The sequence below is a fragment of the Elgaria multicarinata genome, chromosome 2 (genome assembly GCF_023053635.1).
Source record: "Elgaria multicarinata webbii isolate HBS135686 ecotype San Diego chromosome 2, rElgMul1.1.pri, whole genome shotgun sequence".
NCBI lineage: Eukaryota > Metazoa > Chordata > Lepidosauria > Squamata > Anguidae > Elgaria > Elgaria multicarinata.
Genome location: NC_086172.1, coordinates 173,294,278 through 173,318,912, shown reverse-complemented (window position 1 = coordinate 173,318,912; position 24,635 = coordinate 173,294,278). Strand labels below are relative to the sequence as shown.

Sequence of the window (24,635 nt, the reverse complement as noted above, 5' to 3'; positions counted from 1 at the left end):
GGGCTTTTGCGGTAGATCCACCAGCTGTAGCTCAAAGGCAGAGGCATCTGTCAGACAGGGAAAGCCTTGATGAAATCAGTCTCCAGATCTACTCTAGTGCAACAGCTGTGCCGGTAAAGCCATCGCACGGCCATTTCTGTTTGAGGGATGCTCTGTCCTGGGACTTCGGGCCAAGGCAGACTAAAAAAATCTATGGCTCTTTCTACACCTAAGGATTATCCCAGGAAAATGCAGGGAACGTCCCTGCCTGCTCCCCGGATCCCCTGTGTGGCATTTGGATGCACAGGAACGACCCCGGGATATAGGGCTGGTGTAGACATGCCCTGTGTCTAGCATCTATGGCCCTTTCTTCTTCTTCTTTTTCATGCTAGAGTAAGCTAGGGTGGCCACTTTCACATTGCCCGCCCACCCAAAAAGCGAGGAAATGTCTTGCCCAAAAAGAGGTCAAAAGAGGACACCAATTTGCATGTGCTGGTTTATGCATATAGGGGCAGATTTATATCTTTTATTTTATTTATTTATTTACAATATCTATATACCGCTCCCCATTCAAAAGTTCGGCGCGGTGAACAAGATAACGTAGAATAAACACAGAATAAAAACACATTAAAAGTAGATTTTTAAAGAAACAAAAGCGCAAAATAAACCGTGGCTGGTCATGAAGGGAAGGCTTCCTGGCCCAACGACGTTTTCAGGAGGCGGCGAAAGGAAGACAAAGTTGGCACCTGCCTGACCTCCCGAGGCAGGGAGTTCCATAGGAGAAATAGTAACTGTCATATAGGGCAAAATCCTAGGCATGTTTAGACAAAAAAAAAAAAAAGTCAGGGTGTGTTTTTTTAGTGTGCAGTTGGACACAAAATGTGCAGTTGGGAAAAGAAATGTGCAGTTAGAAATCTGATAATGAGCAGTTGAAAAAAGTGGTGAAAAAAATAAGACACGTGTTCTATGTTCTTCTGTGTATGTGCTTATTAAGAACTTAACAATAAACAAAGTCAGGGATGGCATGTAACACAAATTATGTAAGGATGCAGGTGAAATAGCCCTTGATGGTGTGACTGGTGTTGTTGGGTCCTGTGACCGTGTTGCCTGAATAGATGTGGGGGCAGAGTTGGCACTTGGGTCTATTGCATGGTCTGGTCCCTCTGTCTGTGTCTCTGTCCTGTGTACTGTTGCTGGTTAGTATCCGCTTCAGGTTGGGAGGTGGTCTGTAGGCCAGGACTGCTCTGCCTCCCAAGGCTTGTGAGAGAGAAGTGTCTGTGCTGATGATGGGTTGGAATTCACTGGTGATCCGTTGCAGTGGTTCCAGTTGGGGGCCTTAGGTGACGACCAGGGGTGGACTTCTCTTGGTCTGCCGTCCTTCCTGGGTATCAATACAGCCCTGTCAATCTGTCTAAGTTTAAGGTGCTTCTAGTGTTGGTGATAATCTGTCCAGTTGTGAAAGAGAAATAATGTGTTTGGCTTGGTTGGGTGTCTGGCAGGGCGTTTGTATAGTTGGAAAGTTTGCTTTAAAAAATCCCTGTTGGGGGCTGCATTCTCTCATGAGTAATCTGTCGGGGCCCACATTTGTGGTGGGTGCAGCCAAAGCCAGCCATGGGCAGGGCCAGAGGCAAAAGTGGGTGTGTTAACCCTTTCTCTTCCTGATACGATTTTTTCCTCTTTCTTTCTGCCACCCCGTTTTCTTTCTGCCTCTTCCTTCCCACCTAGTGGGCTGCCAGGGAAGAGACGAGGTGACTCTTGGCCCGCAAACTAAATATATTGCATGCAGAGGGCTTTTGAAAGAAGGCAGGCAGGCAGGCACGTGCAGCCATGGGGGCTCTGGTTGCCGACCCCTGGACAAAAGTGTGTATGTGTTTATGGAACATTGTTCATGGAACAATGCCGATGAAGCCTGTGTGTCTTCTGAATATTCTGAAAGGCGACTGCCTTCTTATAATACAAGTTGGCATTATATTCTTTGCAGCATTGAAATATATATATATATATATATATATATATATATATATATATATACACACATACACATACATCATAGAAAGGAAAGAATGGAAATGAGTTAACATTTCAGAGATCTGAACGCTCCCTCTTACAAAATGTCATGCTGGACGGGAAACACCCAGGATTACTTTGCCTGATGTTTGTCAATAGTTTCTCTATGGGAACTTTATATAATAGACTTCCTGCATTCCACCTGCTTGTATTCATGTTTGTCGGAAATTAGAAGGATGGAATAGCAATCACCTGCCTCTTCTGGCAGATTCTGTTCAGCCGAACGGGGACGGTGCCAAACACAGCAGTAATTTCTGCCAACCAGGAAGAAAGTCACGCCTCTGCAACAGGTTGGAATATTTAGATGCACTTGGGGGAATTCTCGAAGTTTGAAAATCGAGGCTGGATACAATACAAACCGAGAAGGTTTTGCATTGTTCACACAGTTGTTGTTTTCCTGCTGCTAAAAACAGATTTCCCACTCCTTTAAATCGAAAGAGCAAATTTGTTCTCTTCTTTCTACGGCTACAGAATTCCCCTTGAGGGGGAAATATGAAGGACGCTGCTCCTGGGATTCGACCTGCATCTTCCAAGCTCTGAAGGATGGAACTTCACTTATTTATTTCTAAGAGTTATTAGTTTCCCAATAACTCTCAGGGCAACATGCAACGCAAATAAAATCCGTATAAGTCAAACCAAAACATAAAACAACCAATTAAAAGCAATCAGTTTAAACAACTATCAGTTTAAAGCAGCAGTGGCGAAATCAGGCACCACAAAAAATAATCATCTGAAAATAGCGCCCAGATAAAGCTACAGAACATAGAAGCAAAAATGTAAAGGGCTTAAAAGGCCAAGAGAATTCAGAGCTCTTTGCCCGGTGCTGCAAAGATAATGAAAGAGGTACCAGGTGAACTTCCCTGGGGTGTGTTAATGAATGTGCCCTTCTATGTACATAGAAAAAAATGTGTACATCAAGACATGCATTTGTATAACTGGAGGGGAGTGCGTCTCCTATGGAAAAGTCCTGCTTCTAAGATGGCGCCCACCATTTGAGGGCAGTCAAAGAGGAGCACTGATCTATACCGCCATGATATTGGATGGGCTGAACAATCTCTTCTCCTGAAGGATCCTGCATGTTACGTTACAACCTACAGCACCTTTCTCCAATCTGGGGGCCTCCAGATGTTTTGGACTTTAACTCCCATCAGCCCCAGCCAATAGTCAGGAACCTTGGTAGTTGTAGTCCACAACATCTGGAGAGCAGGTGGTGGGAGGAAGGCTCACCTACATAGGGTGACCATATGAAAAGGAGGACAGGGCTCCTGTATCTTTAACAGTTGTATTGAAAAGGGAATTTCAGCAGGTGTCGTTTGTATAGATGGGGTACCTGGTGAAAATTCCTCTTCATCACAACAGTTAACGCTGCAGGTGCCCTGCCCTCTTTTAAATCGGGTCACTCTAGTATAGCTCCTGCACCTTTAACTGTGGTGATGAAGAGGGAATTTCACCAGGTTCTCCATATATACAAATGACACCTGCTGAAATTCCCTTTTCATAGAATCATATCATAGAATCATAGAATAGCAGAGTTGGAAGGGGCCTACAAAGCCATCGAGACCAACCCCCTGCTCAATGCAGGAATCCACCCTAAAGCATCCCTGACAGATGGTTGTCCAGCTGCCTCTTGAAGGCCTCTAGTGTGGGAGAGCCCACAACCTCCCTAGGTAACTGATTCCATTGTCGTACTGCTCTAACAGTCAGGAAGTTTTTCCTGATGTCCAGCCAGAATCTGGCTTCCTGTAACTTGAGCCCGTTATTCCGTGTCCTGCACTCTGGGAGGATCGAGAAGAGATCCTGGCCCTCCTCTGTGTGACAACCTTTTAAGTATTTGAAGAGTGCTATCATGTCTCCCCTCAATCTATGCAACTGTTAAAGATACAGGAGCCCTGTCCTCCTTTTCATATGGTCACCTTTTAGGGGCAGGATTCACCATGTTTCTTAGAGGAAGGAGCATTAAGTATGTTGCAGGCTGACACTGCCATAGTGGAACAGGGCCATGAGGACCAGGGGAGGAGAGAGGGCAGAGGAACTGTCAATCAACATCATGATGGATTTTGCTCAACTCCAGGGTAGCCCACAGTCACACAACGGTGGAGTTAGAACATGTTATGTGGGGAGTACCTCCTAAAAACTCAACCGCTGAATGGAGTTTTCACACTGCGTTGACTAATGTGTGGACTGAACTGAGCCTGTGTGCACTGAGTAAATGTGTCACATTGCATTATACTTGGGCAGGATCTACACTACTCTTTATCATGGTTTATAACAGTTTTGACAACTGTCTGATAGCTTTATCACACCAGCGTTATACTGTGCAATCACTGCAAATTGCGTGCAAAGGACTCCGAAGTTTTCCAGCTTATAATCTGCTTTTATTGTGAAGTACTCCCAGGCATCCTGCTTTAATTGTGCTTCTTAACCAAAAGAAGTGCAATATTTTGCTACTAGTTCTTGAGTGTATCATTTGTTGTTTTCCGAGCGGCCACTGGGGCGCAGGAGCAGGATTTGAAGAAAAATTAAACAAATGCTTACATCTGCGTAAGCTTTAAAGATAAAGACATCAAAATTGGCACAGTAATAGATATTAAGGAGAGCTTTAAGCATACCAAATTTGAATCGGATTGGGTCATCTGTTGATTTTTAATGATTTTTTTTTACATTCCCCCCCTTAAACCCCATTTCCTGGCATGCAAAGGCTCTAGCCACCTGGTAGCAACAATGACGGTGACAGCTTAGCGCTGTAGGGGATAATTCAAGGGAAACAGGTACATGGGATGAAGCTCTGAGCCCAGGACACATTACATATACAGTTTTCAAACCGTTTCCAAAGTGTTATATCCTGCTTGGTGTAGATCTGGCCTCAGTGTGTCCTTGGGACCCAGGGCTGGTGCCTGAGGGTGGCAAGCTTGGGTATTTGACAGAGCTCCAAGACCAGCAGAGGGCCCACCGCCCTAAACATGTCAGAATTTCCATTCTGCTGAGAGTGTTCAAGAAATTCAGATGCAGACTGTGGCCATGGTTAGACTAGGCCTATATCCCGGGATCATCCTTGTGCATCCAAATGACACACAGGGGATCCTGGGAGCAGGCAGGGACAACCCCTCCATTTGCCTGGGATAATCCTTAGGTCTAACTAAGGCCTCAGAGAACAATCGGTGAAGGGGGTGACTGAAGGTGCTGTGCCCAAGTCTTGGAGCCAGGGGACAGATGCTCATGATGGCTAGTTGCTTGGACAATCAGGGAAGCCCCTTGATGATGGCTGTATGGTGGACCTTCTAAATTTCTACTACACCAAACGGTTCTAAGGCCCCGTGATACTTAGATCATGTTCCCTGCTTCCGTCCTTTCCGTCCTGCTAAACTATGTCCAACCTTCCTCTTGGTCCTATGGAGGGCAGGGCGAGCCTGGGTTATACCTGTGGGGAGAGTGAACAGCTCATTCAGAGTGGCTGTGTGCACTATCATCAACGTCTAGGTTTCCTACTTAACCCCCTTGTACAGACTTTATTGGCTTCTAGAGTAGTGGGTTTGTGGGGAGATGCTCAGCTTCCTGACGTCGCATCATGTGCTTCAGGAACAGAGAAGGGTGGAAAGTGGACGCAGAGTTTCCGTTCCTTGGCGTCACGTCTAGTTCTTCGCTCAGTCTCTAGCCTCCCTCTGTGAAAAGTACAGATTAGCTCTTTAAAAGGTTTCTGTGACCCACTGTACGTATTCACACATGTAACACGGGCTGAGTATCTCTGTCTTTCCCCACTTGGCACCTTCCAGACGTGTTAGAGTACAACCACCCGGCATCTCCCTGCCAGCATTGGCTGGGGATAATGGGAGCTGTAGTCCAACGCATCTGGAGGCCCCCAGGTTGGGTAAAGTTGGAGTTTCTGACCAAGCATATTATTATTATTATTATTATCATCAATTTTCATGGTGCTGTACAGAACAAAATAAAACAAAATACAAAACACCCTGCCATATGGCTTACATTCTAAAATCACAGTAACAAACAAACAGGGAGGGGAAAGGCCCCCCATTCCTGGTCCTCTGCTTTGTGAGTTGTATTATTATTATTATTTTAGCAAACTGGACCAATAGGGATGGATGTCATACACACCCATGCAATTACACAGGTGTCTCACTATGGTATGAAATGCATCTTGGATACAGCTGAGACTGCACCGCACACGATGAGGTGATAGCAAGGGAGGGTTGCACACTGGCATTTTTACACAATTGGGGAAAGATGGGGGAATTTCTGAAAGTGCTAGGCAGTTTCATGGCCTCCTATGTTCTGGCTGACCCGCTTCATGGGAAGTCTCCCACGACTGGATCCTTCTCCGTGCAATAAAAATGATCTGCACATAGAAAGCTAGCACCTCAGGAAGAAGAGTCATAGCTTAACCAGTTCCATGACATGCTTGTTTTCTATGTGCGGGGGTATTTTTATTTTTGAATTGAGAAGGCTAGGCTAGAATTCTTCTACGTGATGTGCAAGTTTTATACGTGCGGGGATATCTTTTTGAATGGAGGAGCATTTAGCCATAGCATGAACATAAGCAAATGTCAGCATAGCTTCATTTTTGTCGGAGGGAAAGAAAAAGGATTGAGCCCCCTTTTTTTTAGAGGAACAAGGGGTGTGGAAATTGGTTCCTCCTGCGTAGGGCCTCCAGGTGTGTTTGAACAGGCTTACAGAATATATCTGTATCTAGTATTATCACTAAAGTCAGCAGGGGCTGAATGAGACCCCACAATAAAGAGCTTTGAAGAGTTTTATCCTGCTGTTCCTTTTGAATAGGTTTCAAGGGGCCGATCAAACAGGTTTATCAAGAGGTGCAGGCATTTTATGTGAATGCTACGGATGTCGTGGCAGGGCGAAACTCTCCGCAAGAAGCTGAGGGCGGACTTTCTTGAGTAACACCTTGAATCAAAACAAAAGAAGGGGGAGAAAAACTCAATTCACTGCTTCATTTTGTCCCGGGCTGGAAAAGCAGCAAATGTTAAGAAACGAGGCACTCAGGGCTCTCTGATTTTCCAGCATTAAAACCCGGAAGTCCTACAGCTTGTGGCTTTAGCCACACTCCCATTGATGCAAGTTGCTCATTGCCTTGTTCTTGGAGGGCTAGTGTCAAGGGTAGGACTGGTCGGGCACCTGCTGAGGACCGACACCCAGACGGGGCCCACGGACAAAAGTCATCTGAAGTCGCTCCTCCTAGGGTGACCCTATGAAAAGGAGGACAGGGCTCCTGTATCTTTATCAGTCGCATTGAAAAGGGAATTTCAGCAGGTGTCACTTGTAGGCATGCAACACCTGGTGAAATTCCCTCTTCATCACAACAATTAAAGCCGCAGGAGCCCTGCCCTCTTTTGTATCTGGTCGAGAGGACAGGCCTTCTGCAGCTTCAACTGTTGGGATGGAGAGGGAATTTCACCAGGTGCTGCATGCCTACAAGTGACACCTGTTGAAATTCCCTTTTTCTATACAACTGTTAAAAGATACAGGAGCCCTGTCGTCCTTTTCCTCTTCCTCATGGCCACCTGCTTGTTGACTTGCCTTTCGTTCTGGCCCAGACCACTGTGAAGGTGAGAAGGAGGAGCAATAGGTGCCACGGCCTACCTGCTCCCTGGCTCTCCACCTGTCAAACAAGCAAGTGGTTGCACTGATGAAACAGAGGCTAAGGACCAATAGCAGCCAGTGTTGACGGCAGCGAGAAGGTAGACCCCTTGAGGGGGCGAACCTATGGAGGATATCTTTCCCAGGGCCCCCAGCAACCTAGAGCCAGCGCTGACGGTTATCCTGGAATCTGTTTTGGCTTATGGTTTGCTTGTTTTTTCCATCGTTTTTCAAGGCACATCTGCATTACAGCTTCAAAACTGGTTTAGCAGTCATCCTGTTGCCCCAGGGAATCCTGGGAATTGAAGAAGGCCAGAGTTCGCTCACACGAAACCCTCTGCCCTTCAGTGAACTCTCATTCCTAGGATTCTTTGGTGGATGTGTGAGGTGGACGTGCTGCAGAAAGGCTCCGGATGTGTTTGTGGATGATCTGTAAGACCCAAATGGCATCCCTGTTCTGTGCACACAGGTGGGCTTTGTGGTGACACCGGCTGGAGGAGGGGCTTACGAGGCGATATTAGCCTTCGGGGCTCCTCCTCCTGACCTCTTTGAAGCACGGCTCCTGGCAGAGAGGCTCCCAGCAGAGCGATTCTTTTTTGCTCCTGGTGTTGGGAGCAACGACGTGATGTCGGGGGACGGCGACATTTCAGCGCAGCACGCGCCTGGCATCATTTACACGCGCCTCTGTTGGCGTGAGGTTAGTCAGCTGTTTAAGTTCTTTTATGGACACTGTTCTGAAATAGAGAGCTCCAGCTATTGGGCGGTATAGAAATGTAATAAATAAATACATTTTGGAATAAAAGCGTAACTTATACATTTGAAAAATAGATTTACGGAGGCATCCATTTAATGGACAGCAATCAGATTGCACCTTTAAAAACCCAAGATGCCTATGTCTAAATCGGGCCTGGAAGTTATCCACACATACTAAGCACATAGGAACACAAGAAGAGCCCTGCTGGATCAGACCAAGGATCCATCTAGTCCAGCACTCTGTTCACACAAGGGCCAACCAGCCATCGGCCAGGGATGAACAAGGCAGGACATGGCGCAACAGCACCCTCCCGCCCATGTTCCCCAGCAACTGGTGCTCACAGGCTTACTGCCTCAAATACTGGAAGGAGCACACAACCATCAGGGCTAGTAGCCATTGATAGCCTTCTCCTCCAGGAATTTATCCAACCCCCTTTTAAAGCCATCCAAATTGGTGGTCATCACTACATCTTGTGGTAATGAATTCCATAATTTAACTACAGTATGCGCTGTGTGTATAAGTCCTTTTATTTGCCCTGGATCTCCCACCCATCAGCTTCATTATTATTATTATTATTATTATTATTATTATTATTATTATTATTTATTTATATAGCACCATTGGGTTCTAGTATTTTGAGAGAGGGAGAAAAATGTCTCCCTATCCACATTCTCCACACCATGCATGATTTTGTACACCTCTATCATGTCTCCCCTTAGCCTCCTTTTTTCCAAGTTAAACCATCTCCTAGAACTTGTGGACTTTCCCTCTGAGCGTTGCTAACCTTGTATTCTAGGACCCCCTCTTTCTCTCTTTTGACCTAGAGAGAAAATGTGCAGGTGACAACGTGAATTTAACGTTTAGCCTCCAGCATTTCTCTTTGTCTTCTCATCCACAGCAGTAAAGGGGTGTGTGTGTGTGTATTTTTTTAATGGAAAAATGCCAAGCTCCATTTTCACGTATCCACTGGCTCTACCTGATTTTCCACATTAGTGGGTGCCTTGTATGGGTGACAGAGGGTTGTCCTCTTCGCTGTGGGAGAGGCGTGCGTGTATTTGGAACCCTCCACCGTCAATGACTAATCCGTAGACAGTTTCTGTTACGTAGGTGAGATTTGTGATTTAAAAGATCCCTTGCAACGTAAGAACTTAAGAGCTGTGCTGGATCAGACCAAGCACTCTGTTCGCATAGTGGCCGACCAGCTGTCGGCCAGGAACCCATAAGCAGGACATGGGTGCAACCCACAAGCAGGTCTCAGGTTCAGTCTTGGCATCTCCAGACAGGGCTGGAAAAACTCCTCCCTGAATCCCTGGAGTGTCAATAGTACTGGGCCAGATGGACCAAAGGTCTGACTTGACATAAGGCCTCTTCCAACTTTCCTATGGAGCAGGTTGTATGAAGATAGGCTTAATATTGACCCCAGCCGTCTTTCCTAACCAGGTGCCTTCCAGATATCTTGGACCACATGTTCCATCACTCCCAGGCACCTACTGGCTGGGGGTGATGGGACTTGGAGTCCAACACATCTGGAGGCTGCTCGACTGGTGGAGGCTGGTGTGAAGCAACTTTTCAGTATTTTATTTATTTATTTATTACATTTATATACCGCCCCATAGCCGAAGCTCTCTGGGCGGTTTACAAAGATGAAAACACGGAACATTAAAAACAAATATATAAAATTTAAAAAGCATAAAAACAGACAGTATCCATTTAAAACAACTATTCTGGAGTCAGATAAAAACTCAGCATATGCTGTTAAATGCCTGGGAGAAGAGAAAAGTCTTCACCTGGCGCCGAAAAAACAATGTTAGTGCCAGGCGAGCCTTGTCGGAGAGATCGTTCCATAACTGGGGAGTCACCACTGAAAAGGCCGTGTGCCTCCAGCCCAGCCACGCGCAAGGCCCACTCCTGCCTGCAAGCGGCGGTGGCGGCCAGGGTCGCGCCCGCCTGGTCCCCGAGAGGGAGGAGCGGAGCTGTGGCAGCCTCCCCACCCACGCAGCCGCACCCGGAAGGCGCTCTGTGGGACGGGCGGGCGGGCATGGCTTTGCTTCAGCTGGGTTGGCGCCCAGCTGAAGCGAAGTCAGGATGCTGGCGCGGGTGGGCGGCTTCAGAATGGCGCGTCTGGAAGTGCTTCTCCCAGAGCGGCTTCCGGCCGGGCGCGCTGTTCTGAAGCCGCCCACCCCCACCCCAGCATCCTAGCTTTGCTTCGGCTGGGCAGTTGAGATGGCGCCCCGTGCCCAGGTACACTGGGGTGGGGGTGGGTGGATGAAAGCAGCTCACCTGCGCGGCCCAGTTCCTAACAGGCCACGAACCGGGACCGGTCCGCGGACCGGGGATTGGGGACCCCTGCCTTAGAAGAGGCATGCCTCGAATAGGGGGAAATGCAGAAAAGTCAGGAAACCACCAAACAATTGCTCTTTTGCGGGAAAGGTAGCAGGGCCTGTGGAAGGTGCGTGACCTTATGGGGACTCCTGCTGTACTGAAGAGTTCACTGTATCTGAGGCGTTGCCGGTTTGGCCGGGACTTCAAGTGATTCTCCATGTGGAGAGGAGGAATATTTCTTTCTTATCTTCCACAGCAATTGCCAAATAGACGGGGTTGTTATACAAATTGCTGACGAAGCTGTTAGTGAAACAGGGTGTAATATACCGGATGCCTGTTTAACACTGAAAAAACCTGTTTAACACTGAAGAAACCTGTTTAATACTGAAGAAATCTGTTTAACTTTGCTATAAATTCTTCATAAGTCTGAGGATACAGCTTGTTGCTCCTTATCAGCGTCTGATTAACTCTTGTCTCAAATATAGTTTATTCAGCTGTCTCAGCTCGATAATAATAATTGTAATTCTGTATTCTCCTTGTCGCCGTGTTGATATTATATATATGAAAAATGGTACTTTAAGAATTTAACCCTGTAGAAATCTTTTTAACCTTGTTATAATTTCTTCATAAGAGTGAGGATACAGCTTGCTGCTCTTTATCAGTGCCTGATTAATTGTTGTTTCAAATATCATTTATTCAGCTGTTCCAGCTTGATAATAACTATGGTAATTCTGCGTTCTCACTGTCGCTGTGTTGATACTGTACATATAATTTTTGTAATTTAAGAATTGCGTAGCCCAGCTTGATATCTAATTATACACGTTAGTAGTTGTGTGCTTTGGCACTGCCTTGTAATTTTGACTCCTGGAGGGCTGCGTTCCACCCCTGGGCTTGAGGTTTTGCACCGCTGTTGTAGACAGGCCTTTGGTGAGTGATCTGGACCTCTGTCGGTGCCTGGAACTTTTAAAATTGTCGTTTTAAATGTTTAAATGTTTTAATATTGGAATATGTTTAATATGCCTTTAACTTTTGTATATAGGTTTTTAATGGATGTGTTTTAAATGTTGTAATGCCACCTTGAGGCCCAGCATTGGGCAAAAGGCGGGATATTATTATTATTATTATTAATAATAATAAAAATAATCTGTTGACACAGTTCCTTTGCTGCTCTATAGCGCCACTAGTGTAGGTGGCTAGAGGCGGTACTGCATTTTCCAGCCATGACAAGGCGATACAAGGAGCTGAGAAGGCTCCTTTGGGATCTCATAAAGCTGCTGATTTTGGCTTGGCGCCTGAGTGTGAGCAGCTCATGGCTCAGGTGCAAACTGAGCTGCTTGCCGACTGCCTTTTCCTGCTCGTCCACCTGCCAACCCATCCCCGTGCCTCCAGGTTACGCTACCTTGAGTATTTCTCAGCTTCATTCCGTTGGCATCTCCGTTTAAAATATCTCCAGTAGCACAGCTGGGGAATAGCACTGTGCCTGAGGGTTCTTTTTGGACATAGAAAAGACATGTTGAGATTGGAAGAGTGAGTGGCCTGCCCCCCCCTCCCCTCCCCTCCCCTCCCAGATTCTGGGTTTTGGCCAAGTTGGAGGAGACGCATGTTCCGTCTTGGCATTGGAAGAAGGTGCATCTTCCCACGGTGAGGGTGGGTGGGTGGTGGTGAGTTTTTGAAAGAGTTCAGGATAGCTGCAGAATACGGTACTGGCTGAAAACTGTTTCTGAGAAGCTCAACTTTTAGAAGACAACAAAAAGTTTCCAGCCCCTTATGATAGTTAAGATATGCTTGAGGGAAGGCCTGGGAAGAGGAGGAGGAGGAGGAGGTGGAGCTGTTGGAGTTGCTGAATAATCTTTCCAGTGTCCAGGAGCAGGAATCCTTAAGAACATAAGAAGAATCATAGAATCATAGAATAGCAGAGTTGGAAGGGGCCTACAAGGCCATCGAGTCCAACCCCCTGCTCAATGCAGGAATCCCCCCTAAAGCATCCCTGACAGATGCTTGTCCAGCTGCCTCTTGAATGCCTCTAGTGTGGGAGAGCCCACTACCTCCCTAGGTAACTGGTCATGCTGGACCAGACCATGGTTCCATCTCGTCCAGCATTCCATTGACCCAGTGACCAACCAGCTGTTGACCATGAACCCAGAACAGGACACGGGTCCAACAGCATCCTTTTGCCCTTGTTCCCCAGCAACTGGTGTATAAATCCTTGCCCATCCTCATGACTAAGAAAAAAATTAAACTGTTGAATGAGATAAATCATAAAGTAGTAGTAGAATTTGGATTATTTTGGCACAGAATATTGTCTAAAGCAAGGGTAGGCGACCCAGTGCCCTCCAGGTCTTTTGGACAATGGCTGTCACAACCCCTAACTATTTTGCCATGTTCGCCGGAGCTGATAAGAATTGTTGTCCAAAATATCTGGAGGACTCTAGGTCGTTTCCCCCTGGCCTAGAGCATCTTTTCTTAAACGGGTGCCCCCCAGTCTTTTGGACATCAGCTCCTATCAGCGCCAGCCAGCATAGCTAATGGTGAGGATTCCTGGGAGTTGTAGTACAAAACAGCTGTTGGGCACCAGGTTGGGGAAGAGTGCCGGCTCCAGGTTTTGGAGGGCCCTTGGCCAAGATACCCTCAGTGCCTGCCCATTCATCAGTGAATCTGTATTCTCACTGACTGCTCTTGTTCTTTCTCATCATTGCTACTATGTACCTGCCAGGCAGGCAGAGAACCAGTGAGCAAGCAAGCTGTCGCATCTACTGCTCCTGCTTCTCACTACTAATGTTGCCTGGGCCAGAGCAAGAGGCGGCAATGATCATAGAATCATAGAATAGCAGAGTTGGAAGGGGCCTACAAGGCCATCGAGTCCAACCCCCTGCGCAATACAGGAATCCACCCGAAAGCATCCCTGACAGATGGTTGTCCAGCTGCCTCTTGAAGGCCTCTAGGGTGGGGGAGCCCACGACCTCCCTAGGTAACTGGTTCCATTGTCCTGCTCTAACAGAAATTTTCTCAGTATTTTAACACCTATTAACTTAAATTTTAAACTTTGCTGTTTTAATTCCATATTTTAGCCTATATCAATTTTTGTATTTTGTATTTGTGTTTTTAGATTGCTGGTTGTTTTTATGCTCTTCACGATTTTAATTTTTGTGAACCGCCCAGAGAGCATCGGCTATTGGGCGGTATAAAAATGTAATAAATAAATAAAAGTCAGGAAGTTTTTCCTGATGTCCAGCAGGAATCTGGCTTCCTGTAACTCAGCCTTCCTCAACCTGGGGCGCTCCAGATGTGTTGGACTACAACTCCCAGAATGCCCCAGCCAGCTCTGCTGGCTGGGGCATTCTGGGAGATGCAGTCCAACACATCTGGAGCGCCCCAGGTTGAGGAAGGCTGCTGTAACTCATAATCATGATGATGAGCATATCCAGGGGGACTTGTTGGCCGCTGCTGGGGGTGGGGCCTTGGCAGGTGCCCGACCATGCCTACCTTTGGGGAAGGCTGATCGAGAGTCCAGCACACACAGCCCTGGGTATGGCTTATGATAGAGGTGTACAAAACCATGCACGGTGTGGAGAATATAGATAGGGAGACATTCTTCTCTCTCTCCCATAATACTGGAACCCAATGGGGTCATCGCATGAAGCTGATTGGTGGGAGATTCAGGACTGATAAAAGGAAGTCCTTCACACAGCACATAGTTAAACTAGGAAATTCACTGTCACAAGATGTAGTGATGGCCACCAATTTGGATGGCTTTAAAAGGGGTTTGGATAAATTCCTGGAGAAGACTATCACTGACTACTAGTCCTGATGGCCATGTGCTACTTCCAGGAGCAAAGGGAGCAAACCTATGTGCATCTATTGCTGGGGAACATGGTTGGGAGGGTGCTGTTGCACTCATGTCCTGCTTGTGGGTCCCTGGTCACACAATCAATCGGCCACTGTGTGGACAGAATGGTGTGCTAGATGGACCTTTGGTCTGATCCAGCATCAGGGCTCTTCTTATTTTTATTTATTTATTACATTTCTATACCGCCCAATAGCTGGAGCTCTCTGGGCAGTTCACAAAATGATAGAATGGGGCATAGTTTAGCTTATGCTTGGGACTTGGAAAGTCCCACTCATTTTTAATGGTGGTGGTGGGGGAATTAAGCCCAAGTTTCACTCTGCCTTTAAAATCAGTGAGACATAAAGCGCTTAATTTCCCCCCCAAGCATAAGCTCTAGAGACAGACTTTGCGAGGTGAGAGCTGACGGATATGTGTGGTGCTGTAATCTTCACCAGACATCTAGGGTGTGTTCATAATAAGGCAAAGAATAGGTTTTTTCCCCCAAGGCTTCTAGAATCTTGGTATTAGAAAATATTAGTGTGGCCTCTCTTCTCTTTAAGGAGTGGACTTCACAACCCTCCCTCAATAAAATCACACACCCTGGGGGGGCCTCACATAAAAATCAGAGGAGGGGGCTGGGTCCCTCCATATCAAAACACCCCATTTTAGTATTTACGGCATTAATATTGTGACAGCCTTGTACACACAGGGGACTCATCAGTGTCATAGCTTCTGTGTCATGGCTTCTTTGTCACCCTACACTATGGTTTAGCGAGATATCTGAATAAGGTGTACGTTTTGGTCTCTCCCATTCTTATGCCTTGTGCACGGGACACTGTCAAATGGATTTTATTTTTTACTTCCTCTAATAAGGCAGAAACGTGTATTAAATCTGGAGGAGTTGAAAACTCACCGTTGCGGCCTGCTCCTCTGTGAGTTGACTTTCTAGGACTTAAACAATTCCCCAGCACAATCCTACCCATGTTTCCTTGGCAGTTTCAATCCCATTGTGTTCAATGGGGATTACTCACTGGTATGCGTGCTTAGGGTTGATCGTTTTTCTTATCTGTGGGTTGACTGGGAATCAGTGGCTATTGATACTTCTTAAGGTTAACATCAAATCATCTCCTGCGAAACTTGTATTTCAAAATAGGATCAGCGTAGGAACATACTTTCTATTGAGTCAGAACCTGGGTGCATCTTGTCCATAGAATCATAGAATAGCAGAGTTGGAAGGGGCCTACAAGGCCATCGAGTCCAACCCCCTGCTCAATGCAGGAATCCACCCTAAAGCATCCCTGACAGATGGTTGTCCAGCTGCCTCTTGAAGGCCTCTAGTAGGGAGAGGGCAGAACCTCACCAGGCAACTGATTCCATTGTCGTACTGCTCTAACAGTCAGGAAGTTTTTCCTGATGTCCAGCTGGAATCTGGCTTCCTTTAACTTGAGCCCGTTATTCCGTGTCCTGCACTCTGGGAGGATCGAGAAGAGATCCTGGCCCTCCTCTGTGTGACAACCTTTTAAGTATTTGAAGAGTGCTATCATGTCTCCCCTCAATCTCCTCTTCTCCAGGCTAAACATGCCCAGTTCTTTCAGTCTCTCTTCATAGGGCTTTGTTTCCAGACCCCTGATCATCCTGGTTGCCCTCCTCTGAACACGCTCCAGCTTGTCCAGTAATGTTGACACTGAGAAGCTGCGGGTCTTCGTGGTTTCAGGCAAGGATTTTTCCTGCCTTGCCTGGAGAAGCCAGGGGGTTCCTCTACCATGTCCCCTCAAAGTGTCCTTGTCCCCTCTAAGAACCCTTGGAGTTGTTCTATGGTATGTTTCCCTCTATGCCAAATCCATAGGATAGAGGTGTACAGAATTATGCATGGTGTGGAGAAAATACTAGAACCCAATGGGGTCATCCCATGAAGCTGATGGGTGAGAGATTCAGGGCAGATCAAAGGAAGGACTTCTTCACACAGCACATAGTTAAACTACAGAATTTGCTATCAGAAGGCATAGTGATGGGCACCAATTTGGACGGCTTCAAAAGGGGGGTTAGAGGAATTCCTGGAAGAGAAGGCTGTCAATGGCTGTTAGTCCTAATGGCTGTGTGCTGTCTCCAGTATCCCCACCTATTGCTGGGGAATATGGGCAGGAGGGTGCAGTTTCACTCAGGTCCTGCTTTTGGGTTTCCTGTTGGCTTTCTTTATAAAAAGAAAACATTCCCGTCGCTCCCCCCATCCCATGTCGATGGGCTCAGTGCTCCTGAGGAGCTCTGCGCCCCGTCTGTGGGTCCCAGCTCCTCGCAAGGAACTGCAAGGAGGCGGGACAAACTGCGGTGCCCGGCCACACATTCCGCCCGAGAACATGGAAAAACCGGGCCTAAAGGGTAGGACGAGATCCCGGGACAAGGGAGGGATCATCCCTCCCTGATCCCGGGATCCCCTGTGCGTCTTGTGGACGCGCAGGGACAATCCCGGGATTTCGCCCCGCCTAGCTATGGCCTGTGTGAACAGAATGCTGGACTATAATGGACCCGTGGTCTGATCCAGCAGGGCTCTCCTTATGTTCAGGACGACTATGCAAACTGCGATGGGCGCTCTTTCCTTTCTTTTCCTTTTTTCTTTTTTTAAAAAATTATGTCTTGTTAAAACAAACTGCTTATTTTTGGTCTGGTTGCAAGTTCGGGCACGAGGAAAGGCTGGTGGAAACCTTTGAGTCATCTCTCCAGAGAGCCCTATTTTCAGAATATGTTCAACTGTTGCAAATATTACCCGTGGTGTGAGACTCGTGTTTACATTTAGTGGCAGTGATTTTTTTTAAAAAAGAGAATTAACAGGGAGCTTTTTATAGCTGGCATGTGACAGGGTGGCTTGAACTTCAGCAGATCTGAGGAGAACTGCTATAAAAGGAATGCTAATAACCCAAACCCTCCTGGACTACTGAACCTCTGTTTCGGCCGAAGGATAACAAAATACAAACGCAGGCTCTGTGGAGACCTGTGGAAAATCAACAAGTGGTTGTTTTCAGGGTGGGGGGGGGGGAAGTAGGCATCGGATTTGCTATGTCTGCTTTATTTTTTTATTCGAATCCCGTGGCCCATAAAGACATAAGGAGAAGTGAGTCAGTTGCCTCAGACGGCGGTTGCGGAGGGCTGGAGCGCGAGCAAGCTGTGTGTGACACACGGTCTGCCCTCTGTTCCGTAGCCTGGCCAGCTGTCCTCAGGTTCGGCTGAGGATGCTGTCCCATCACTTCTGTGGAAGTCAGTGGAGGCTTGGTGGCCCCGAGGCCCGTGGGCCAGTGAATCCGCTCTGGGCTTCAGTCCGAACTCCAAAGGAGCTATCCCAGGTGCGGAGTTCTGACTGAAACCCAGAGTGGATTCATTGGCCCACCTTCATCACACCTGGGATAGCTTTTTCAGAGTTCTGACTGGTTCTGATGGAAACCCAAAGCAGATTCACCTCCCCACTGACTTCGGAGTCACCAGCCTCCACTGATTATGGGCTTAGTTCCAGTAGGTTGGTGGGTGTGCCAATTGGTTAGAGGAGCCTCCCCCAACCTGGTGTTGGCCAGCTGTTTGGGACTACAACACCCAGGATTCCCGACCCATTACCTGAGCTTGCTGGGGCTGATGGGAGTTGGAGTCCAAAACCTCTGGAAGGCACCAGATTGGGGGAAGCTGGGTGAGTGTTAGTTAGAGCTGGGGAGACCTGAGTTCAAATCCTTGCCTTGCAATGACATTCGCTGCATGTCCCTGGGCTAATCATAGCTTAACCTATCCTGGGAGGATAAATTGGAACGAGGAGACCCATGAGTACTACTCTGCACCTATTGGAGGAAGTGTAGGTTATAAATGCAATATTCCCCCCCTCCCCCTTCTAATGGTAGAGATCCGTCCATGGTTGACTGCCTCATTTCCATATTTGGTTGCCTTGACTTGGAAATAAACAAGGAACAGATTGTTATGGTGCAACCCTATATCTGTCTCCTCATAAGAAATGCCCATTATATTCAGTGGGGCTTGCTCGCAGGTAAATGATGGGTGTAGGATTGCGGCCTGAGCCTTTACACAACATTCAAATCCTGAACTTAGATTGCTTAGCTTGGAAAAAAAGGAGGGTAAAGAGAGACATGCTAGAGGTATACAAAATTATGCACGGTGTAGATATTTTTCTCCCTCTCCCATAATACCAGAACCCAATGGGGTCTTCCATGAAGCAGATTGGTGGGAGATTCAGGACAGATAAGAGGAAGGACTTCTTCATACAGTGCATAGTTAAACTATGGAACTCACTATCACAAGATGTGGTGATGGCCACCAAATTGGATGGTTTTAAAAGGGGATTGGATAAATTGCTGGAGGCGAAGGCTATCGATGGCTACTAGTCCTGATGGCTATGTGCTACCTCCAGTATCAGAGGCAGTAAGCCTGTATACACCAGTTGCTGGGGAACATGAGTGGGAGGGTGGTGTTGCACCCGTGTCCTGCTTGTGGGTCCCTGGTAGACAGCTGGTTGCCACTGTGTGGACTATTCACACAGACCAAGGTGAACCCTTGGTCTGATCTAGCAGGGCTCTTCTTATGTAGGCTGACCATATGAAAAGGAGGACAGGACTCCTGTATCTTTAACAGTTGTATTGAAAAGGGAATTTCTGCAGGTGTCGTTTGTATATATGGGGAACCTGGTGAAATTCCCTCTTCATCACAACAGTTAAAGCTGCAGGTGCCCTGCCCTCTTTCAAATCTGGTCACTCTAGTATAGCTCCTGCAACTGTTAAAGATACAGGAGCCTAGGGTGACCATATGAAAAGGAGGACAGGGCTCCTGCATCTTTAACAGTTGTATTGAAAAGGGAATTTCAGCAGGTGTCATTTGTATATATGGGGAACCTGGTGAAATTCCCTCTTCATCACAACAGTTAAAGCTGCAGGAGCCCTGCTCTCTTTCAAATCTGGTCACTCTAGTATAGCTCCTGCAACTGTTAAAGATACAGGAGCCTAGGGTGACCATATGAAAAGGAGGACAGGGCTCCTGCATCTTTAACAGTTGTATTGAAAAGGAAGTTTCAGCAGGTGTCATTTGTATATTTGGAGAACCTGGTGAAATTCCCTCTTCATCACAACAGCTAAAGCTGCAGGTGCCCTGCCCTCTTTTAAATCTGGTCACTCTAGTATAGCTCTTGGAGCTTTACCTGTTGTGATGAAGAGGGAATTTCACCAGGTTCTCCATATATACAAATGACACCTGCTGAAATCTCCTTTTATATGCAACTGTTAAAGATACAGGAGCCCTGTCCTCCTTTTCATAGGGTCACCCTATTCTTATGTTCAAATTCTCTGTACTCGGTGCGATCCTCACCTTGCAGATGATTAGAGAAATGTTAATGGCCGGGGAAACATTGAACAGGACATGATTATTTTCAAGCTCCATTTGACCATGTATTCTCCCTATTCTCCTTCTCCTACAGGTGGATCTGGAACCAGAAGGGAAAGTGTTTGTAGCAATTACTCTCTCAGGCAGCTTCACTGAAGGTAAGAGGAAGACCATATCCCATCCACCCTCACCCCCATTTCATTGGCAGTCTTATTTTTAGTGCTCCCACTTATCACGCTGTTAGCCTCTGGCGGTGGCCCACGGGAGTCTCCTGTGGCTGCTGAACACAACAGAAGGATGTCATAATTGCCAAAGGGTCATGTAGTCCAAGGATCCCTGTCAGAATGACTGTAGGGTAGAGTTGGATGGGAGCAAAGATTTCCTTTAACAAGCTCTAACTGCACAGGAGGTGCAAAGTGTCTATTAGAGACCTGATGCTGGGTGTTTTGTGTTTGCAAAGAGACGATTCCAAAGAGGACGGCGGGGAGAATTTGGAGTGGAAAAGCACAGCCGCGTAGCGAAAAAGACTGAAGCCGTACTGGCAAGGAGAGTCCAAAATGCCATGGCATTGATCCACCCCCAGCTCTCTCTGTATTATTCATGGGCCTCTTCAGATGACACGCTAAGCTGTGGTTAGGCTGCTAACCCTTTTGCAGCAAATAGTGACTGTGTTTAAACTGTGGTTATGTAGCCATCATGGTGAGAAAGGGTTCACATGACATTGGCCCTGTTCAGAAGACACCTTAATCCAGGGCTTTAGCCACTGTGGTTAAAGCCCTGGTTTAAGGTGTCTTCTGAACAGGGGCATTCTAAGTCATGGTTCGCACGGCATTCTAAGTTTAGCTCAAAGTGCTTAACCACCATGGTTTAGCGAGTCGTCTGAATGGGGTCTATGAATGTAGTAAAGCCAACGGGTCTAAATTGCCCGTTGCAGGCCAAGCCGCTCCAAAATGCTTGGCATTACAAGAATTATTATTTATTTATATTTTTTTATTTATTTATTTACTACATTTTTATACTGCCCAATAGCTGAAGCTCTCTGGGCGGTTCACAAAAATGAAAACCATAATAAAACAACCAACAGGTTAAAAGCACAATTGCAAAATACAGTATAAAAAGCACAACCAGGATAAAACCACGCAGCAAAGTTGATATAAGATTAAAATACAGAGTTAGAACAGTAAAATTTAAATTTAAGTTAAAATTAAGTGTTAAAATACTGAGAGAATAAAAAGGTCTTCAGCTGGCGACGAAAGGAGTACAGTGTAGGCGCCAGGCGGACCTCTCTGGGGAGCTCGTTCCACAACCGGGGTGCCACAGCGGAGAAGGCCCTGCTCCTAGTAGCCACCTGCCTTACTTCCTTTGGCAGGGGCTCACGGAGAAGGGCCCCTGTGGATGATCTTAAGGTCCGGGCAGGTACATATGGGAGGAGGCGTTCCTTCAAATAACCTGGCCCCAAACCGTTTAGGGCTTTAAATGTCAATACCAGCACAATACTGGAAAGAACAATGTGTTGTTGTGGTGGTGGTGATGGAAATGCATTTCCCCCCATGTACTGTGAGGATTGCAGCTAAGCTCAAAGGGAACAGGGAAGTCTAAGGGAAGCAGAATATGATTGTCAGCAGCGTCCCGGCTAATCAGAAAGTCCCAGGGCTTTGCCCCTGTGAACTACCCCATTGGAGAAGCAACAGGGAAGAAGTGGGTGCTGCATTCTTTAATCGCCAGCAGTTTCTCTGCCATTTGAATCCCTTATGGGGAGGATCAGGCAGCTGGAGCAACTCCCTTATGGGAACAGGTTACAACATTTGGGGCTTTTTAGTTAAGGCTAAAGTCAGCAGCGGTGGGCAGGGCCTGAGCCAAAGGTGAGTAGGGCTCCCGTTTTCTCTTCCTGCCACGCACTTTCCTTGCGTTCTCTCGTCCTTCCCACCTGGCGGGCTGTCAGAAAAGAGACAGGTTGCTCTTGCTGGAGGTCTAAAGCAGCCTTCCTCAACCTAGGGCGCTCCAGATGTATTGGACTGCATCTCCCAGAATGCCCCAGCCAGCAGAGCTGGCTGGGGCATTCTGGGAGTTGTAGTCCAACACATCTGGAGCGCCCCAGGTTGAGGAAGGCTGGTCTAAAGGGATTGCATGCAAGTTAATTAATTTGAAATTAATTAATTTGAAATGAATTTGAGGGCTGCATGGAATGTGGCCGAGGGCTGCATGTGGCCCCCGGCAACACAGGTTGCGTAACCGTGGTTTAGAGTAACAGGGGACGTGATAGAGATGTATGGTGTGGAGTAAGTGGATAAAGTCTCTCTCTCTCTGTCTCTCAATACCAGAATCTTAACTCCCTCCAGTGAATGGTAGGGAATTTAGGACAGCAGCTTGAAGATGGTTCAGGAAAGAGACATGTTGCCGGTGGGGGCTCTTCAATATCCGTAGGGCATTGAATCCACTCCGGGTTTCAGTCTGAACAGTCCAAACTCTAAAGGAGCTATCCAAAGTGATTCCATACCTTGGAGAGCTCCTTTAGAGTTCTGACTGGCTCCCGGAGTGGATTCACCACCCCACTGACATCACAGCCAACAGCCTCCAGTGGGTGATGCCACTCATGCTAACCCTGCCCTCGACATTCCTCTTCCTGCCCTCTAAGCCCCTCCCTCTGTTGAGTGGCATGCATGGGTCCAGAGGTAGCTTCAACTTATCGTCGCTTGAACACCATGTACAGCACCATGTACAGCACCATGTACATTGATGGTGCTATATAAATAAATAATAATAATAATAATAACACAGGTCAAACACTTTGTGCAGTTGGGAACTCCTGATAAAGCAGAGTTCCCAGTCACATGGATGGCTTATACTGATCCTCATGTGAGTAAAAGCCTCCTCTGACCTCAACTTGGGGGGGGAGGTGAGGACTCAGAACACTTCAAAGCCTCCTGCACCAAATTAGAGCCCTCCAAATGTGTTGGACTGCACCGACTCATGTCTTTTGCAGTGCAACATACCTGGAGGGCACCAGGTTGGGGGAAGGAGGCCCTAAAGCATGAGGTTTATCCAATGCAGTTTTTCCCAACCTGGTGCCCTCCAGATGTTTTGCACGATAACTCTCAGCATTCTTGGCCATTGGCCATGGCGATTGAGGCTGATGGGAATTGAAGTCCCAAACTTCTGGAAGGCACCTTGGTGAGGAAGGCTGACCTAGTCAGCTCGTCTTTAAGGTGAGGTTTGAAAGGGGAATTTCCCAGAACACCTTCTCCTAATCACTGTGCTAGCTCAGCCCAGCTCTGTGACTTAACAGAGCTAATAGGGCTTTACTTTCGTCCATTTGTCAGCTTTTGACTCTGGTCTTCAGTTTAACGCAAAGACAAATTGAAACTCTCCGCGAGTCAAGCAGATCAAAAGGAATAAATCCGGAAAGCTAGTGGGGTGGCTGATGTGATTTTTATTGGGCCGGTTCCTGAATATTTCATGCAACAGGACTAGTTCTGCTCTATTTGCAGATGCTTATATGCCTGCTTCTGAAGTACAGAAGTGTCTCTCTGACATGTTGCCTGCAGTCTGGGCATGGAAAATGCTGACGAACCCCAACAAAGGGGTGAGGAAAGAATCATCCTAAATAATATGTTTAGAGAGCAAGAGCAGGGATTGAAATGTTTATCTTGGGTCCTGGATTGAATTGCCTTGCTCATAGGATTAACTTATCACCTGTGGTTACAGGTTTATGGAAAACCTAGGCCATTCATTTAATATTGTTTGCCAAGCTCTTCGCTGCTGCAGAAAGGACATAGGGCTCATCTACACCAAGCAGGATATTCCACTATGAAAGCGGTATATAAAATGCAGGAGCCACACTACTGCTTTATAGTGGTATTGAAGTGCACTGACCAACTGTTGGGGCCCATTGACACAGACCATATACCGCTTTCATACCACTTTCATAATGGAATGTCCTGCTTGGTGTAGATGAGCCCATAGGTACTGAAACAATTTAAATGCCAGCCCCACCAGGAAAGGAAAGGAACCTCTCGTGCAAGCACTGAGTCATTACTGACTCTTGGAGGGACGCCAGCTTTCGCTGCCGTTTTCTTGGCAGGCCTTATAGTGGGGGTGGTTTGCCGTTGCCTTCCCCGGCCGTTATTACCTTTCCCCCAGCTAGCTGGGTACTCATTTTACCGACCTCAGGAGGATGGCGGAGAGAGTTTCAGCTGCAGAATCTGCTGCTTTACCGCTCTGCGCCACACAAGGCCCACCAGAACAGGTAGAAATTCAGAACAGGTAGCAATGCAGAACAGGTAGCATATACGGAGAACCTGGTGAAATTTCCTCTTCATCACCACAGTTAAAGCTGCCCTCTTTTAAATCGGGTCACTCTAGTATAGCTCCTGCAGCTTTAACTGTGGTGATGAAGAGGGAATTTTCCCAGGTTCCCCATATATACAAACGACCCCTGCTGAAATTCCCTTTTCTAGGCAACTGTTAAAGATACAGGAGCCCTGTCCTCCTTTTCATAGGGTCACCCTAGGTTAATCCTCTCCCCAGCTTCACTCCGCCTTGAAAATTGTCCCCTGCACTGCAATTAAACTGAGTGTGTGGGGGGAAACCTTCCATTGCACCAAAGGACATTTAGGAATAGACCTGGGGCAGTGGAAAATAGATCCACCCCACCCCCTGTTTGTAGACATCCCGAATATCCTAGAGATGTTTGGATGTGTGGTGTGAAATAAGGGGGGG

General features: G+C 47.1%; 1 protein-coding gene across 1 annotated transcript in view; it reads left to right on the top strand.

Annotated features, from left to right (window-relative positions):
- The window catches only part of PRKCH (protein kinase C eta), a 154,772-nt gene that overhangs the window by 29,292 nt on the left and 100,845 nt on the right, over positions 1-24,635 (top strand). The window contains exon 2 of the mRNA XM_063118234.1: positions 20,011-20,074. Within this exon, the coding sequence (XP_062974304.1) occupies positions 20,011-20,074 (64 nt within the window). The remainder of the gene's footprint in view (positions 1-20,010; positions 20,075-24,635) is intronic.